The sequence below is a fragment of the Tachysurus fulvidraco genome, chromosome 23, assembly GCF_022655615.1.
Source record: "Tachysurus fulvidraco isolate hzauxx_2018 chromosome 23, HZAU_PFXX_2.0, whole genome shotgun sequence".
NCBI classification, from domain to species: domain Eukaryota; kingdom Metazoa; phylum Chordata; class Actinopteri; order Siluriformes; family Bagridae; genus Tachysurus; species Tachysurus fulvidraco.
In genome coordinates, this window is record NC_062540.1 from 810,883 (window position 1) to 830,572 (window position 19,690).

Consider the following 19,690-nt stretch of genomic DNA (forward strand, 5'->3'; position numbering starts at 1 on the left):
GTCTTTCTGTCTGCACTGTCTTTTGTCCTGCACTGTCTTCTTGCCCTTTGTCTCACACTGTCTTTTGTCCTGCACTGTCTTTCTGTCTGCACTGTCTTTTGTCCTGCACTGTCTTCTTGCCCTTTGTCTCACACCGTCTTTTGTCATGCACTGTATTTTTTCCTACACTGTGTTTTCCCCCACACTGTCTTTTTGTCCTGCACTGTCTTGTGTCTCACACTGTGTAAACCAGGTTGTACAGATACACATGATGTGTCTAGCGCTAACTTACTAAGTCCTTATCTCTGTGTTGTTCATGTAGCTCCCTGGACCTGGAGGAACGTTGTGTCATGTCCCTGTGTCACATACAGTATATATGGTGTAAATGATAACATAAGCTTTTTGATTGATTGACTAATGCTAGCAGGAGTTAGCATAACAGGTGGCTTTAATTACAGCTTTTCAGTATCCAGGCAACGCGATGACGCTTTGTTGCCTTAAAGGGTGGGTCTCAAATCAGTCCTTTTAAGTGTCTCTGAAAGCAGAAGGTGTGTCAGTGTCTGGTTAGTTTTATTACTGAAACATCAGGAAATGTGCAGAAAAGTTATTAAAAAGATATTTGAGCAACAGCGATATTACAAAGTACCAATGAAAAGTTCAGACTCATTAGACAGCACTAGGGTGTAAGTGCAGCAGCTCTTCTTCAGTTTCACACACACCCTGAGTTCTCCTCTACCCGTGACCCCTGTGTAGGGCAGGTGGGGTGATAGACTCCGCCCACCGCGCTCGAGCTGCTGACTTACACCGAGCTGTCCAGGAGCAGCAGCGAACGGAGGCGCGCGCAGGGCATGTGACCGTGTCAGGGGTATAACTTTATTTTATTATATATATATACACAGAGAGAGAGAGACAGAGAGACAAACTTAGAGAGACAGACAGACAGACAAACATAGAGAGACAGACAGAGAGAGAGCGACAGACAGACAGACAGACAGACAGACAGACAGACAGAGCGGTTGTGCTGCACCGGATGCGGGTGTAAAGTTACTGAACAGCAGCCAAAGGTAAGAGCTGCTCTGAGGGCAGAAGAATCGACACCGGAAATGTTTACAGCGTTCATGAACTTATAAAGTTTAACACCTGCTCTCTCTCTCTCTCTCTCTCTCTCTCTCTCTCTCTCTCTCTCTCTCTCTCTCTACCTTTATATTTGCCTTATTGATTTTTTGTGTGTTTGTGTGCATGTATTTACTTGCTTATTTTGTTGTGTGGCTATTAGTTTATTAATTATTTGAAGGAGTGTGTGTGTGTGTGTGTGTGTGTGTGTGTGTGTGTGTGTGTGTGTGTGTATGTGTGTGTGTGTGTGTGTATGTGTGTGTGTGTGTCTGTGTGTGTCTGTATGTGTGTCTGTATGTGTGTCTGTGTGCATGTGCATGTCCGTCCGTGTGTGTGTGTGTGTGTGTGTGTGTGTGTGTGTGTGTGTGTGTGTATTTCAGAGCAGAGTGAATATGGATTATAGGACTATAGGAACATGTTCACACTCCGGCCCCAAAGCCCTGCACTGTGTGTGTCAGCAGCTTTCACACACACTTGTCACTGAATCTTAATTCCATCTGATCTGATAGCTTAGAGGACAAGTGTGACATGACCCACATCTCTCTCACTCTCTCTCTCTCTCCCCCCCTCTCTCTCCCTCTCTCTCTCTCTCTCTCTCACACACACACACACACACACACACACACACACACACGTGAATTAAACAGAAATTATGCAGTATTATTGTTGTATGTAAACACATTCATGATGTGACAGAACACCTGTAAGTCTTTTGTGAGGTGATGTGTGTGTGTGTGTGTGTGTGTGTGTGTGTGTGTGTGTGTGTGTATGATGTAGTGAAGGAGTCGCCTGAGTGTGTGTGTGTGTGTGAGGTGATATGATGTGTGTGTGTGAGGTGATGTGATGTGTGTGTGTGTGTATGATGTGGTGAAGGAGTCGCCTGAGTGTGAGGTGATGTGTGTGTGTGTGTGAGGTGATGTGTGAGGTGATGTGGGTGTGTGAGATGTGATGTGTGTGTGTGTGAGGTGATGTGTGTGTGAGATGTGATGTGTGTGTGAGGTGATGTGTGTGTGTGTGTGAGGTGATGTGTGTGAGGTGATGTGTGTGAGGTGATGTGTGTGAGGTGATGTGTGTGAGGTGATGTGTGTGAGGTGATGTGATGTGTGTGGTGTGTGGATTGAATTGGTGGTGAACGGAGTCGCCTGAGTGTGAGGTGATGTGTGGTGTGTGGTGTGTGTGAGGTGACATGTGGGTGTGTGAGATGTGAGGTGCATGTGTGTGTGTGGTGATGTGTGTGTGTGAGGTGATGTGTGTGTGTCTGTGTGAGGTGATGTGTGTGTGTGAGGTGATGTGTGTGAGTGTGTGTGTCTGTGTGAGGTGATGTGTGTGTGTGTGTGTGAGGTGATGTGTGTGTGTGTGTGTGTGAGGTGATGTGTGTGTGTGTGTGTGAGGTGATGTGTGTGTGTGTGTGAAGTGATGTGTGTGTGTGTGTTTGATGTGTGTGTGTGTGATGTGTGTGTGTGTGTGTGATGTGTGTGTGTGTGTGTGAGGTGCTAGTGTTGTGTGTGTGTGTGTGAGGTGCATGTGGTGTGTGTGTGTGTGCAGGTTGCATGTGTGTGGTGTTGTGTGTGAGGTGATGTGTGTGTGTGTGTGTGTGTGTGTGAGGTGCTGTGTGTGAGGTGCTGAGTGTGAGGTGATGTGTGTGATGTGATGTGTGTGTGTGTGTATGATGTGGTGAAGGAGTCGCCTGAGTGTGAGGTGATGTGTGTGTGTGTGTGTGTGTGTGTGTGAGGTGATGTGGGTGTGTGAGATGTGAGGTGATGTGTGTGTGTGAGGTGATGTGTGTGTGTGATGTGTGTGTGTGAGGTGATGTGTGTGTGAGGTGATGTGTGTGTGAGGTGATGTGTGTGTGAGGTGATGTGTGTGTGAGGTGATGTGTGTGTGATGTGATGTGTGTGAGGTGATGTGTGTGTGTGAGGTGATGTGTGTGTGTGAGAGGAGATGTGTGTGTGAGAGGAGATGTGTGTGTGTGAGGTGATGTGTGTGTGTGTGAGGTGTTGTGTGTGTGTGTGAGGTGATGTGTGTGTGTGTGTGTGAGGTGGTGTGCGTGGGTGTGTGTGCGGTGCTGTGTGTGTGTGTGTGTGTGTGTGTGGTGCTGTGTGTGTGTGTGTGTGTGGTGGTGTGTGTGTGTGTGTGTGTGTGAGGTGATGTGTGTGTGTGTGTGTGAGGTGATGTGTGTGTGTGTGTGTGAGGTGTGTGTGAGGTGTGTGTGTGTGAGGTTATGTGTGTGTGGTGTTGAGTGTGATGTGATGTGTGTGTGTGGGTGATGTGTGGGTGTGAGGTGTGTGTGTGTGTGAGGTGTGTGTGTGTGAGGTGTGTGTGTGTGTGTGTGATGTGTGTGTGTGAGGTGATGTGTGTGAGGTGATGTGTGTGAGGTGATGTGTGTGAGGTGATGTGTGTGAGTTGATGTGTGTGTGTGGTGATATGTGTGTGTGTGTGTGTGATGTGTGTGATGTGTGTGTGTGTGAGGAGATGTGTGTGTGTGAGGTGATGTGTGTATGTGTGTGTGAGGTGATGTGTGTATGTGTGTGTGAGTTGATGTGTGTATGTGTGTGTGAGGTGATGTGTGTGTGTGTGTGTGAGGTGATGTGTGTGAGGTGATGTGTGTGAGGTGATGTGTGTGTGAGGTGATGTGTGTGTGTGTGTGAGGTGATGTGTGTGTGTGTGTGAAGTGGTGTGTGTGTGTGTGAAGTGGTGTGTGTGTGTGTGAAGTGGTGTGTGTGTGTGTGTGAAGTGGTGTGTGTGTGTGTGTGAAGTGATGTGCGTGTGTGTGTGTGTGTGAAGTGATGTGTGTGTGTGTGTGTGTGTGTGTGTGTGTGTGTTGTGCTGTGTGTGTGTGTGTGTGTGAGTGTGTGTGTGTGTGTGTGTGTGAGGTGACGTGTGTGTGTGTGTGTGTGAGGTGATGTGTGTGTGTGTGTTTATGATGTGTTGAAGGAGTCTCCAGTGTGTGTGTGTGTGTGTGTGTGTGTGTGTGTGTGTGTGTGTGTGTGTGTGTGTGTGTGTGTGTGTGAAGTGATGTGTGTGTGTGTGTGTGTGTGTGTGTGTGTGAAGTGATGTGTGTGTGTGTGTGTGTGTGAGGTGACGTGTGTGTGTGTGTGTGTGTGAGGTGACGTGTGTGTGTGTGTGTGTGTGAGGTGACGTGTGTGTGTGTGTGTGAGGTGATGTGTGTGTGTGTGTTTATGATGTGTTGAAGGAGTCTCCAGTGTGTGTGTGTGTGTGTGTGTGTGTGTGTGTGTGTGTGTGTGTGTGTGTGTGTGTGTGAGGTGAAGGAGTCAGAGGTGAAGCTGGGACATCTTCAGCACAGAGGAGTTTACACGTCTTTATGGTTTCTCAGTAACAGGACAAGCTGAGATTTGAAGACAGAATAAAGTGCTGCTGAGGGGACGAGTGTTTAGGGACAGAACAGAAGACAACAGTGTGGTGTAACATGCAGCTAACAGTAGCTCTGCTTCATCACTCCTCCTCATCCTCTCTTCAGCTTTCTGTTTTCTCCTTTTTGTAATTACAGGATAATAAAGTAAGAGTGTTGCCATGGATACGGTGCTTCACCTCATCAATGACACAGAAGAGTTTTACAGATGGAGCCTTACCATAGCAGGTAACTGTCTGTCTGTCTGTCTGTCTGTCTGCCTGTCTGTCTGCCTGTCTGCCTGCCTGCCTGTCTGTCTGCCTGTCTGTCTGTCTGTCTGTCTGCCTGTCTGTCTGTCTGTCTGTCTGCCTGCCTGCCTGTCTGCCTGCCTGTCTGCCTGTCTGTCTGTCTACATGTCTGTCTGCCTGTCTGTCTGTCTACCTGTCTGCCATGTCTGTCTGCTTGTCTGCCTGCTTGTCTGCCTGCTTGTCTGCCTGTGTGCCTGCCTGTCTGTTTATCTGTCTGCCTGTCATGTTGGTCTGTCTCCCCGTCTGTCTCCCCGTCTGTCTCCCCACTCAGCTTGACTGTGTGTGTGTTTGTTTTAAGACAAGCGGGTGGAGCAGTGGCCGATGATGTCATCACCCCTCCCCACATTGGGCTTCAGTGTGCTGTATTTGCTCTTCCTGTGGGCGGGGCCTCAATACATGCAGCACCGAGATGCTTTCAAACTGCGCAAAACTCTCATCATCTACAACTTCAGCATGGTGCTGCTCAACTTCTACATCTGCAAAGAGGTGCACTGTCTTTCATCCCTCCATCCATTCTCACATCCATCTAACTGTCCATCAATCTATCCATCACACCATTTATGAGTCTGTCTATCCCTCCCCCCCTCTCTAGCTGTTGTTGGGTTCCAGATCAGCAGGATACAGCTACCTCTGTCAACCTGTTAACTACTCCAACGATGTCAATGAAGTTAGGGTGAGAAACACACACACACACACACACACACACACACACACACACACACACACACACACACACACACAGAGTGCACTCCACTTGTTGAGTGAGTGTCTCCGAGTGAAGCTCAGTGCTGAATCTCATTAACATCTGTTTGGAGCCGACGCTGCTCATTTTGTCTTGTGTTGTAATGCACATGCTTAACGCCCATCTTGATTTTCTTGACCTGTGTGTGTTCAGTCATGATGCTGGAGAACATTCAGAACAATTCTGATCGACTCATAAGTTTCAGACCTAAAATATAAAAATGATGCGATATTTGTGTGTGTGTGTGTGTGTGTGTGTGTGTGTGTGTGTAGATAGCGTCAGCTCTCTGGTGGTACTACATCTCTAAAGGTGTGGAGTTTTTAGACACTGTGTTCTTCATCATGAGGAAGAAGTTTAACCAGATCAGCTTCCTGCACGTCTACCATCACTGCACCATGTTCATCCTCTGGTGGATCGGTGTCAAATGGGTCCCCGGAGGCCAGTGTGAGAACAGATACACACACACACACACACACACACACAGTACTGGGGAGATGGAGATAAATGTGGATCAGATGAGGAACGCCAGACTGGCTGGAGGGTCTGTGTGGGTCAGTATTAAGCATGGTTTAGATGAACAGAAGTGTTTTGAGGTCTGGAGTGTAATTTATGGAGCAGGTGCTCCAGTCTAATGCCTTCTTAGTGTATAAAGCAGATTATTTACTCTTTACATTTTGAAGCTTGTGTTAAATTAGAACCCCACTGATTTACACATCAATGTATCAGAGAAAAAAAGCAATTAAGCAAAAGATTTAAACACTTCATACCTTCACTCCTATTGAGCTGAGCTTAGTGTATAGAGTAGACAGAACTCAATGTTATTGTACAATCTGAAAAAAACTTAGTATGTTCTGGTGGCTCAGTGACTAGCTGCTGAAACACTCCTGGGGTCCAGACCTGAGCATCTCATGGTCCAGTTTAATGCGTCTCCTGCTACCTTTATATTTATGGGCTTTCTCTGACCAATCACAGACCCTCATTTAAAACTCCACCCCCGTGAAGCTGCATGTTTTGTGTTTCCTTTTGTTTCTTCAGCATTTTTCGGTGCAACTATAAACTCAGGGATCCACGTGCTGATGTACAGCTACTACGGTCTCGCAGCTGTGGGTCCACACATGCACAAATACCTTTGGTGGAAGAAATACCTCACTATCATTCAGATGGTAAACACACTCATCACATACCCATCACACACTCGTCACATACTTACCACACACTCATCACATACCCATCACACACTCGTCACATACTTACCACACACTCATCACATACCTATCACACACTCGTCACATACTTACCACACACTCATCACATACCTATCACACACTCATCACATACTTATCACACACTCGTCACATACTTACCACACACTCATCACATACTTATCACACACTCGTCACATACTTATCACACACTCGTCACATACTTACCACACACTCATCACATACCTATCACACACTCATCACATACTTATCACACACTCGTCACATACTTATCACACACTCGTCACATACCACACACTCGTCACATACTTACCACACACTCGTCACATACTTACCACACACTTGGCACATACTTATCACACACTCGGCACATACTTACCACACACTCCTCACACACTCGTCACATACTTATCACACACTCACCACATACAGTACTTCTCACACACTCAGCACATACTTACCACACACTTATCACATACTCCTTACAAGCACGTTATTCTCGTAATCTCATCACACTATCATCCACTTTCATCAAACTCACATACACACGCATGGACTCAGTACCTATTTTTCTTGTGGCATTTTGGTGTGTGTGTGTGTGTGTGTGTGTGTGTGTGTGTGTGTTACAGATTCAGTTCCACGTCACTATCGGTCATGCAGCTTACTCTCTTTACTCCGGCTGTCCGTTCCCAGCATGGATGCAGTGGGCCCTCATCGCTTACGCCATCACCTTCATCATCCTCTTCGCCAACTTTTACTACCAGACCTACCGCCTACGGCCGCGTTCTAAATCACACAAGAGCAGCTGTAACGGTGTCCCTGAGTCGTCCACACCTAATGGCTCAGTGAGGAGCGTGGAGCACCTCGAGGAGAATGGGAGGAAACACAAGAAGGAACGAACAAAGAAGGAGTGAAGGAAAGTTAGAGGAGCGCTGGGTACTATACATCAGTGTTACTGTGGGGTGTTTACAAGGAAGTAATGTGTGTGTGTGTGTGTGTGTGTGTGTGTGTGTGTGTGTGTGTGTGGGCTGTTTGTTGAAGGGTTAGATGGTGTTTACAAAGCACTAACTACGCTAAGTGTGTAACTGATGGGGAAGGTGACATAATTCAGTGCTGACTGAGTGGCTGATATTCTTCTAGGTCCTGATTTATTTATTTATTTGTTTGTTTGTTTTTCTGTTTATTCAGCTATGTGCCGTTCATCTGTTATGCTATTTATCAGAATATTCAGTCAGCGAGGATCATCGTGATCTTCCTCTTACAATCAGCTCATCTGTAATCTGTAATGAATATTATAAAAGATGAGTGTGTTGTGGAGAACATCAGGGATGTGACGATGGCTGTTTCAGCACCGAGCGCTTATTTATATCTCAGTAAACACAACGAGATCAGACACAGAAATAAAGTGAATAAAATGAAATCAGATTCAAATACAAACTTAAACAGAATGACATTTAAAGCTGTGAGTGTGTGTGTGTGAGTGTGTGTGTGTGAGTGTGTGAGTGTGTGTGTGTGTGTGTGAGTGTGTGTGTGTGAGTGTGTGTGTGAGTGTGTGTGTGAGTGTGTGTGTGTGTGAGTGTGTGTGTGTGTGAGTGTGTGTGTGTGAGTGTGTGTGTGTGTGTGAGTGTGTGTGTGTGAGTGTGTGTGTGTGAGTGTGTGTGTGTGTGTGTGAGTGTGTGTGTGAGTGTGTGTGTGTGTGTGTGAGTGTGTGTGTGTGTGTGTGTGTGTGTGTGTGTGTGAGTGTGTGTGTGTGTGTGTGTGTGAGTGAGTGTGTGAGTGAGTGTATGTGTGTGTGTGTGCGGGAGTGTGTGGGAGTGTGTGTGCGGGAGTGTGTGTGTGTGCGGGAGTGTGTGTGTGTGTGCGGGAGTGTGTGTGTGTGTGTGTGTGTGTGTGCGGGAGTGTGTGTGTGTGTGCGGGAGTGTGTGTGTGTGTGTGTGCGGGAGTGGTAGTGTGCTAGTGTGTGTGCGGGTGTGTGTGCGGGTGTGTGTGTGTGTGTGTGTGTGAGGGAGTGTGTGTGTGTCGTGCGGGAGTGTGGTGTGTGTGTGCAGGGAGTGTGTTGTGTGGCGGAGTGGGTGTGTGTGTGTGTCTGTGTGAGGGTGTGTGTGTGTGTGTGTGTGTGTGTGTGCGGGAGTGTGTGTGTGTGTGTGTGCGGGAGTGTGTGTGTGTGTGTGTGCGGGAGTGTGTGTGTGTGCGGGAGTGCGGGAGTGAGTGTGTGCGGGAGAGTGAGTGTGTGCGGGAGAGTGAGTGTGTGCGGGAGAGTGAGTGTGTGCGTGTGTGAGAGTGTGTGCGTGTGTGAGAGTGTGTGCGTGTGTGAGAGTGTGTGCGTGTGTGAGAGTGTGTGCGTCTGTGAGAGTGTGTGCGTCTGTGAGAGTGTGTGCGTCTGTGAGAGTGTGTGCGTCTGTGAGAGTGTGTGCGTGTGTGAGAGTGTGTGCGTGTGTGAGAGCGTGTGTGAGAGCGTGTGTGAGAGCGTGTGTGAGAGCGTGTGTGAGAGCGTGTGTGAGAGTGTGTGTGTGTGTGTGTGAGAGAGAGAGAGAGAGAGAGAGAGAGTCTGCTTTTAGACTAGCTGTTTTATCCTTCAGATAAAAAATCACTGGCTAAAACACCTTCTCTACTGAAGAGAGAAAAATATCTTCATCACATTAACCCAGATTCCTCCTGAAATTCCTCCTGAAACACTTCCCTGGTCACAGAACACGGCGTTCACTCGTCTACTGGGCTGAATGTGATCACACTGAAGTTCACTCCAAACACACTCGTGTAGCTCTGTGAAGGTGTGTGTGTGTTCAGCTGGAGCAGTTTATTAATGTGGAATATCACACAAACATTAGAGCTGTAGAGGTCGCTGTTGAGCAATGTGTGAACTGAACACTGGCTTCACTGCAGCTCAGTAGATTGAAAACTGAGCAAAGACGATCTGTGTGTTTAATATAATATTAATGACACGCAGAACATCACCTTTAACTTATTTAACTGAGGAACAGCATCATCATTAAACCTCCGTTAGAGTTTACATCACACAGTCTATTAAAAGTTTTCACCTGAACATTACAGACAGGTTTTTTGTTCATTTTATAAAGAATCTTTCCAACATTGCTGAAAACAGTGTTACATAAAACACGTTAATCAAATAAAATGTACATATGGATTTTATAAGTATTTCCACAGCTTATTTTTGAAAGCTTGTATGTGTGTATGTGTGTGTATGTGTGTGTATGTGTGTGTATGTGTGTGTATGTGTGTGTATGTGTGTGTGTGTGTGTGTGTGTGTGTGTGTGTTTGCATAGATTTATATAGGAAATGTAGAGAGATAAAAAGCATTTTAACTATTTTTAACTATGGTAAATGTCTGCTGATGAAAAGAGAATAAACAGGATACCAGTGACTGGTTCTGTCGTTCTTAAATAAATAAAACATTGTAATTGTTGATACAGTTGCTGCGGTGTAAGAGGAATAAAGCACTCGTGACGTGCTGTTAGAGGAAAATATTCAGCTTCAGGTGTAACAGTAAGACTGCTCCAGCACACTGTAATAAACTGTCATTATCACTGGGTATAAGGATTTAACACTTTCCATGTATTTTAGGTCTGATCTCAGTCATTTATTTCTAGTCTGAGATTTTCTGATCTCCACACTCTCTCTCTCAGGGTGACAGAGGACAGAGTCGAATGACTTAGAGCGCTCAATTCAGGCAGCTCTAAAGTAAGCAGTCATGCAAATTGGCTTTAACTGTAAAAGAGCTTACACACACACACACACACACACACACACACACCATGCTCAGAGGTTCCAGAGGAGAGCAGGTCAGTGTGGAGGGGACAGAGTATTTAGTCCACTAAGCATGATAAGGACACTGAACAACAGCTAATCAGGTTACATCTTCTGATGTTTTATTACAGTTGTGTGTGAAGCGAGTCAGTTCAGGATGCCGTTATATTCAGCAGCCAAACTTTATTCTCTATCTAAAAGTTAACAAGAGAAAAAATGCTGAACTCCGAGACTACGCTGGTGAAGAAACCTAATTCATCTTAACTGTCTTTGTTTGAAACAATTGTTCATGTTCCTGTGAGAGAAAGAAGCTGAAATCTTTAGTTGTATTTCACAGTTCTATATTTACACTGAACGGCTAATATATGATATGAAAATGTAAGAACTCGTTAAATATGAAGAGCTTAAGTTTATAAGATAAGAGTTTTTATGAGAGGAAAACATCTTATTTAAAATAAATTATCTTCTTGTAACTAATTGTGTTATAGAGACTGTATTAGTTCATATTACACAGATATGTTCATCTCTCTCATTACAACGGCAAAGCCAATGGATCTGTTGGTTAAGTGGGTCAAAGTCTCTCTCTCTCTCTCTCTCTCTCTCTCTCTCTCTCTCTCTCTCTCTCTGTTTCTCTCTCTGTTTCTCTCCGTTTCTCTCTCTCTCTCTCTGTTTCTCTCTCTCTCTCTCTCTCTGTTTCTCTCTCTCTGTTTCTCTCTCTCTCTGTTTCTCTCTCTCTTTCTCTATCTCTCTGTCTCTCTCTCTCTCTCTCTCTCTCTCTCTCTCTCACACACACACACACACACACACACACACACACACACACACACACACACACACACACACACACACACACAGAGAGAGAGAGATAGAGAAAGATCAGGAACTGTACAGTAAGAGGATTGGGGATTGTCCAGTTTTACCTTAATGCACACTCACCTCAGTGTTAAACCTGTTCAGCTGTTCACCAATGACAGATTTATTTCACCTGGAATCACTAATTCACTTCTGTCTTGCCGTATTTCAATCAATATCCACAATGGCCCAGTTTGGCTGCAGGCTTTCATTTCATCCAATCCACCGATTCCACATTTCCTATCAGATAAAAGACTGCAGACTCACTGGACCTCTCTGGATCATAACTGGAGACACATAACTGGTCCAAACATGGTGCATCTGTGTGAATGTGTGAAAATAGGAAAGATAAAACAATCAAATGAAACTCTGTAATTCATCAGAAATAAGAAAGACAACTGACATCTTTTTAGTTTCATATCCAAAACATCTTGGTTTGAAATATATTCAGGAAAAAAGGTGAAGTAAAGAGATGCCTCAATGATGTCCTATGTTTAAATCTACAGCTCACTCTAGTGGTCTTAACTGCAAACCGGAAGCGATTCATTCATAAATTCTAAGACACGATAATATTCCTTTAAATGGTGAATTATATTTCATTAATATTTGTTAAATGGTCTACATTAATATAATTTACACGCAAGTTGTTTGAATAATTCGTCACCGTTTTGGCTACACTTCCGGGTAGGAGCAGTGTTGCCAAGTCTGTGTGTGAAATCCTATAAACAACAACAACCCTGACTAAATAACTATCCAAGCCACATAACCGTTTTGTAATCGTGTAAACAATGTTATGGTTTAATATTAACAGGCTATGATAATCTAGCCTAAAATATAACTGCACACTGCACTGAACACTAATCACGTGAGTTCTGTGGATCTGGCAACTCCGGTTGTGAAGTTGCTGTCCGTCCATGATGGTGCTGAAAACGATGGATGTTGTTGCCAGATTTTGACTTTTCAATCGTTTATATTATTAGACTGTTATTTATGTTTATTGTTGAAAGATAACAAATGACTTTCGATAAAATTTCTGAAAAGACGCTAATATGTAGAACATAAAGGTAAAAGTTAGTAAACCTCCACTGATAAACAGGAACAAGTCTGTGGAGTGATTGTTAATTTGTGTTAAGTGTTTAATGAGCAGTATATTACAGTAGATGTAGTACAGTATATTACATTAGATGTAGTACAGTATATTATGTAGATGTAGTACAGTATATTACAGTAGATGTAGTACAGTACATGTAGTACAGTATATTACAGTAGATGTAGTACAGTAGATGTAGTACAGTATATTACAGTAGATGTAGTACAGTATATTACAGTAGATGTAGTACAGTATATTACAGTAGATGTAGTACAGTAGATGTAGTACAGTATATTACAGTAGATGTAGTACAGTAGATGTAGTACAGTATATTACAGTAGATGTAGTACAGTATATTACAGTAGATGTAGTACAGTATATTACAGTAGATGTAGTACAGTAGATGTAGTACAGTATATTACAGTAGATGTAGTACAGTAGATGTAGTACAGTATATTACGGTAGATGTAGTACAGTATATTACAGTAGATGTAGTACAGTAGATGTAGTACAGTAGATGTAGTACAGTATATTACAGTAGATGTAGTACAGTAGATGTAGTACAGTATATTACAGTAGATGTAGTACAGTAGATGTAGTACAGTAGATGTAGTACAGTATATTACAGTAGATGTAGTACAGTAGATGTAGTACAGTATAATACAGTAGATGTAGTACAGTAGATGTAGTACAGTAGATGTAGTACAGTAGATGTAGTACAGTATATTACAGTAGATGTAGTACAGTAGATGTAGTACAGTATAATACAGTAGATGTAGTACAGTAGATGTAGTACAGTATAATACAGTAGATGTAGTACAGTAGATGTAGTACAGTAGATGTAGTACAGTAGATGTAGTACAGTATATTACAGTAGATGTAGTACAGTAGATGTAGTACAGTAGATGTAGTACAGTATATTACAGTAGATGTAGTACAGTAGATGTAGTACAGTATAATACAGTAGATGTAGTACAGTAGATGTAGTACAGTAGATGTAGTACAATAGATGTAGTACAGTATATTACAGTAGATGTAGTACAGTAGATGTAGTACAGTAGATGTAGTACAGTATAATACAGTAGATGTAGTACAGTAGATGTAGTACAGTAGATGTAGTACAGTATATTACAGTAGATGTAGTACAGTAGATGTAGTACAGTAGATGTAGTACAGTAGATGTAGTACAGTATATTACAGTAGATGTAGTACAGTAGATGTAGTACAGTAGATGTAGTACAGTAGATGTAGTACAGTATATTACAGTAGATGTAGTACAGTAGATGTAGTACAGTAGATGTAGTACAGTAGATGTAGTACAGTATATTACAGTAGATGTAGTACAGTATATTACAGTAGATGTAGTACAGTAGATGTAGTACAGTAGATGTAGTACAGTAGATGTAGTACAGTATATTACAGTAGATGTAGTACAGTAGATGTAGTACAGTATATTACAGTAGATGTAGTACAGTAGATGTAGTACAGTAGATGTAGTACAGTATATTACAGTAGATGTAGTACAGTAGATGTAGTACAGTATATTACAGTAGATGTAGTACAGTAGATGTAGTACAGTATATTACAGTAGATGTCGTACAGTAGATGTAGTACAGTATAATACAGTAGATGTAGTACAGTAGATGTAGTACAGTAGATGTAGTACAGTAGATGTAGTACAGTATAATACAGTAGATGTAGTACAGTAGATGTAGTACAGTAGATGTAGTACAGTATAATACAGTAGATGTAGTACAGTAGATGTAGTACAGTATATTACAGTAGATGTAGTACAGTAGATGTAGTACAGTATATTACAGTAGATGTAGTACAGTAGATGTAGTACAGTATATTACAGTAGATGTAGTACAGTAGATGTAGTACAGTAGATGTAGTACAGTATATTACAGTAGATGTAGTACAGTAGATGTAGTACAGTAGATGTAGTACAGTAGATGTAGTACAGTATATTACAGTAGATGTAGTACAGTAGATGTAGTACAGTAGATGTAGTACAGTAGATGTAGTACAGTATATTACAGTAGATGTAGTACAGTAGATGTAGTACAGTAGATGTAGTACAGTAGATGTAGTACAGTAGATGTAGTACAGTAGATGTAGTATATTATATTATACACACTGTCGTGTTTTATTTTACATCCATTTCCCCGTTTAAGATTAACTACCGAAGGAAGGGAAATCTGGCAACCTTCCGGTAGCGCTTCCGGTTTATGTGGCGGTCCGGTCACACACACACACAGACACACACACCACACACACACCACACACACACCACACACACACATACACACTCACACCGGCTTGAGCGACCCAAACACTCAAACAGCAGCAACATGCAAAGCGAACCGACGGAACCGGAACCGCGCCGAGATGAAGAGCTCCGGAGTTTACAGGATGAGAATGAAGCTCTTAGAGTAGGTTTCCGTTTTCCTCACACACACACACACACACACACACACACACACACACACACACACACACACACACACACACACACACACACGTGTGTATTTATCAAATGTGTGTATATATATGATTTATGTCCTTCTAACACTTTATTACATTTACACTCTTTCTTCTGTTTATTATTTTGAACATTGGATGAAAGTTGGAGTGTTTCTTGGTTCGTTCATCACTTCCTGACTTTTTGTTCACTCTGAATATTTTAATTAGAATTGAATGAATCCTGTGTGATGTAAGAAGCTCATGGCGTAACACATGATAAGCTCATGACAGGTTTTTTTGTATGGCGAAGAGGGCGGATTCTTCTTTTACGCTGTGGTGTGATGTCGCTTGAGAGGTTCCTTATCGTCAGTCTTCACGTGTCTCAGAGGAACATGTGTTAGGCTTCACCCTCTCGGGCTCGTAGCTGTTGTGTGAAAGGAGAGAGTCGGCTGGAGGTTAATTTCATCACAGAGTTTTCAGTACATGATGAAATCCAGTCACACTGTGTGTTTGTGCAGACTGAGATTCAGGAGATGCGGGTGGAGATGGAGGAGATGCACGATGCATTTTATGAGGAAGACACCTGCCAGATGCATGAGCTGCGGAGAGAGCTGGAGCGAGCCAATAAAAACTGCAGGATCCTTCAATACCGCGTGCGCAAAGCAGAGCGCAAACACCTGCGCTTCACATCGGGCAGAGAGATCGACGAGGAACTGCTGAGGAACCTGGAGCAAGACCTGAAGGTAAGAGGAGTCAAATATGAACATTCTGATGGTGTGTTGTTATGTGTGAGTTTGAGAACCAGTAGAAGCTGTTCATTAAACCTGACGAGTTACACACAAAGGAATTAACATAAGTAATTAATGTGAACATTTTTTGTGTGATCAGTTTGGGACAAAACCACATGTTGCTTTGTTATTCTGAGTGAGAATGTACAGTGCATTTCAGTTCACACACACACACACACACACACACACACACACACACACACACACACACACACAGTAAGCCTCATAAGTGTGTGGTGTCAGGTGGCAAAGGACGTGTCAGTGAGACTCCACAATGAGCTGAAGAACGTGGAGGAGAAACGCACAAAGACAGAAGAAGAGAACGAGAGACTGAGAGAGAAACTCATTCAGCTGGAAGTCAACAAGGAGACACTGCAGAATGAGCTGGAGCGAGCCAGAGAGGTACATACTGTATACACACACACACACACACACATATACACACACACACATATACACACATATACTCACACACACACACACACACACACACACACACACACACACACACACACACACACACACACACATCATTTCAGGATATTTTGTTTAGAACATATTTTCTTTAAACATGTAGTGCAGGCTCACTAGCACATTAATGTGTGTGCGTGTGCGTGTGTGTGTGTGTGTGTGTGTGTGTGTGTGTGTGTGTGTGTGTGTGTCTCAGAAGAGGAGAAGCAATAAAGATGCTCAGAGGAGTGAGAGGAAGAACACTCAGACCCTCAGCGAGGTGAGTTTTTTGTGTTTATTTTACGAAAATCTTGCAGAATGAATCCCACATTAAATAAAACATAAATAATAAACATAAACAATTCCCAGATACACAAACAATCTGTTCTTTACTTATTAGAGGAATAAATCAAATCAAATCTCATCTGCATGTCATTTCTACTTTTAGTAAGAGTTATTTGGTCCAGATGAAAACACGAGGCTTCTTTTTGCTTTGTTTTTTAAACACAAATTATGAGAATCAAATGAAATGCAGACTTTTCTTTCTTCTTCCTATTTGATGGACATCTGATGTATTTTGTCCATCAGGAGGACAGCGAGGATCTGAAGTGTCAGCTGTCCTTCATTAATGAGGAAATGACGCTCATGAGGAAGAAGATGGCGAAGCTGGACAAGGAGAAGGATGATGCAGAGCAGGAGCTGCAGAAGTATCGATCCTTTTACGGTGACTTCGACAGCCTCCAGTTTAAAGGTGAAGCAGTGGGACCGCCCACCGCTCGTCAGTCAGAGCTGAGGCTCCGCCTCCGACTGGTGGAGGAGGAAGCCAACATCCTGGGGCGCAAGATTGTCGAGCTGGAGCTGGAGAACCGAGCTCTGAGGGCGGAGCTGGACAACATGAGAGGAGGAGAAGAAGTGTGTCCAGGAGCGACAGAGGGTGTGGTTGATGTAAATCAAGGTGAGCTTTCTGAACTGAGGCAGCAGCTACAGCTAGTGGAAGACGAGGCAGAATTATTGAGGCGGTATTTGGCAGATGCGGAGGAGCAGAACAGGAAAGTGAAGAGCGAGCTGAAGAAGCTGCGGTTTAAAGAGGCGTCGAGACATGCAGCAGAGGGCGGAGCTCTATCATCAGAGGGCGGGGCTACAGCTATGGAGATGCTGAAGGAAGAGCTGAAAGCAGCTCGAATGCAGGTGAATGACCTGAGTGGGAAGGTGATGCAGCTGCAGTATGAGAAGAGAGTAATGCTGAATAAACAGAGTGATGACAGAAGAAGAGAAGAAAGAGGAGGACAAAGACAAACCGGAGGGGGAGAAATAGGAGCAACAGGAGCAAAAGAAGAAGGAGGAGGAAAAGAAAGCAGAGGAACAACTGAAGAAGACGAAGAAGCAACAGGAGCAGAAAAAAAAGGAGGAGAAGGAAATTTGCAAGAAGGTACTACAGCAGATGAAGGAGAACGAGGAGGAGGAGGAGGTGAGGAAGAGAAAGGAGAAAGAGGAGCAGATGGACAAGGAAGAGGAGAAACTGCAGATCATGGTGGAAGAGAAAGAGAAAGAAGTGGAGGAGAAGAAAGAGGAGGTAGAGAAGGAGAAAGCGATGACTCCTCGTCCTCATTACTTCTCCCTCTTCATCAGAAGCGTGAAGGCCCCATCGGAGGTGAAAGCGACTCGGAGGACATGCTGCACTCGTCTGTCTCTCCTCATCCCCTCATCCGTCGCTCCACTCCTCCACTCCTCCCTCGCTCACCCCGCGAGCGCCAGCGCATGACGGAGATCCGAGCCGAGGCAGAGCGTCTGACGCACACCATCGAGCTCCTCATCGCTCACACGCAGGAGTTTGTGGCTGACAGCGAGCAGGCTGGAGGAGAGGATGGTGATGATGAAGATGTGAGGACACGTGAACGACAGCTGCTCCATCGCATTGGCACGCAGATGAACGAGTTCAGAACTGAGCTGCAGTGCTTCATGGGAATTATAGAGAAAATGGATGGGTCTAAGCGGGACGAACCACATGCGGAGGAGCGGCTGTCTGTAAGTGTGTATGTCAGTATGTGTAAGTGTGTGTGTGTGTGTGTGTGTGTGTGTGTGTGTGTGTGGGGTGTGTGGGTCAGATGGGTGTGTGTGTGCGCTTGTGTGTTCAGTTTGCAGTAAGATCAGTGAGGGCAGAGACAGAACTGAAACTGAAACTAAAAGTCAACACAGTGATGTCGCCTGTTGCTATGGTAACCACAGCATGACTCACATTCAGACACATAAACAGACTCACCGATCATCAGAAATAAAGATAAGATTTAATTATGTTGTCTGCAGTAAGCGAAAGATGTTCCAGAACAGTGTGTGTGTGTGTGTGTGTGTGTGTGTGTGTGTGTGTGTGTGTGTGTTATTGTCCTCTCACATGATGATGATAAACACAATACAGTTTAATTAGCATTATAACATTATGCTAGCAGCTTCCTTTAGCCTCTCTTAGTTTCCCATGTGAACTACTGCTTTAAATAATTCACCATCTCTGACGGTGTCTCTCTTTCCCCTGACCCTGTTTTTTCTTGCATCCCTCTGTGGTTTTCGATGCACGTCTCTCTCTTAATTCTGCCGTTGCTGTGGTTTTTTTTGTTGCCCAGATGTTCCAGCCACTCATCTTACTCATCCTCATCCTCCTGCTCTTCTCTTCGCTTTCCTATGCCACCATGTTCAGACTCGTTTTTCTTTTCACCCTCTTTTTCGTGCTGTGATCTCTCCGTCTCATCCTTTCGTTAGCAGACCTTTTGTCCTTTCGTTTTGTTCGTATGTAGATGTTGTGCTCGTTTTCCGTTCATGCAGAATTACAGGAGGCACGCTTCTCATGAAAGCCAGGGTCGTGACCCCCAGGATGGACACAGGACTGCGTTTCCCTGAGCGCGGAGCTGACCAGAGACACTGGAACGTCATTACACTGATGTCGTGCCTTCCGATTCAGACAGAAACCAAAATCTAAACTTAACCTGATGGAGTGCCAAAGGAGACTACATTACCCAGAATGCACTGCTGACTACCATTTTGTCTTTATATTCATCCCAACAACAACAACAACAACAACAACAACAACAACAACAACAACATGCTCCTTGAAGCACACATACAAACAAAAAGTGCTGCAAGATTTAGGATGTAATTTCAGAGGTGAGTGAAAACATGACAGAAAAACTTCATCTGATCTGATTCAGTTTCAGAAGTATGTGTGTGTGTGTGTGTGTGTGTGTGTGTGTGTGTGTGTGTGATGTGAGGTGTGTGTGTGTGTGTGTGATGTGAGGTGTGTGTGTGTGTGATGTGAGGTGTGTGTGTGTGTGTGTGTGATGTGAGGTGTGTGTGTGTGTGTGATGTGAGGTGTGTGTGTGTGTGTGTGTGTGTGTATGTGTGTGTGTATGTGTGTGTGAGTGTGTGTGTGAGTGTGTGTGTGAGTGTATGTGTGTGTGTGTGTATGTGTGTGTGTGTGTGTGTGTGTGTGATGTGAGGTGTGTGTGTGTGTGTGTGTGTGTGAGTGTGTGTGTGTGTATGTGTGTGTGTATGTGTGTGTGAGTGTGTGTGTGAGTGT

The 19,690-nt window shown here is 43.9% G+C and overlaps 2 protein-coding genes across 5 annotated transcripts; both read left to right on the forward strand.

The window, feature by feature from the left end:
* The first annotated feature begins 517 nt into the window (after positions 1–517).
* On the forward strand, positions 518–8,145 carry elovl4b (ELOVL fatty acid elongase 4b). 2 transcript variants are annotated; one of them, XM_047806769.1, is made up of 7 exons: positions 518–844; positions 4,601–4,690; positions 5,048–5,235; positions 5,342–5,422; positions 5,764–5,935; positions 6,527–6,654; positions 7,344–8,145. In XM_047806769.1, exons 2-7 carry the CDS (start codon positions 4,624–4,626, stop codon positions 7,626–7,628), a joined length of 921 nt encoding a protein of 306 aa, XP_047662725.1. In that variant the 5' UTR covers positions 518–844; positions 4,601–4,623; the 3' UTR covers positions 7,629–8,145. The 2 variants fall into 2 exon arrangements, with proteins under 2 accessions (XP_047662725.1, XP_047662726.1); XM_047806770.1 differs by lacking the exon at positions 518–844 and adding an exon at positions 893–1,043.
* Positions 8,146–14,645: 6,500 nt separating this feature from the next.
* On the forward strand, positions 14,646–19,410 carry LOC113653005 (protein SOGA3-like). Of its 3 annotated transcripts, none has more exons than XM_027162368.2 (6): positions 14,646–14,856; positions 15,406–15,630; positions 15,919–16,077; positions 16,343–16,405; positions 16,714–18,150; positions 18,741–19,410. In XM_027162368.2, exons 1-6 carry the CDS (start codon positions 14,653–14,655, stop codon positions 18,849–18,851), a joined length of 2,199 nt encoding a protein of 732 aa, XP_027018169.2. In that variant the 5' UTR covers positions 14,646–14,652; the 3' UTR covers positions 18,852–19,410. The 3 variants fall into 3 exon arrangements, with proteins under 3 accessions (XP_027018169.2, XP_027018170.2, XP_027018171.2); XM_027162369.2 differs by having other exon boundaries at positions 16,346–16,405; XM_027162370.2 differs by having other exon boundaries at positions 18,940–19,409.
* Positions 19,411–19,690: the final 280 nt, after the last annotated feature.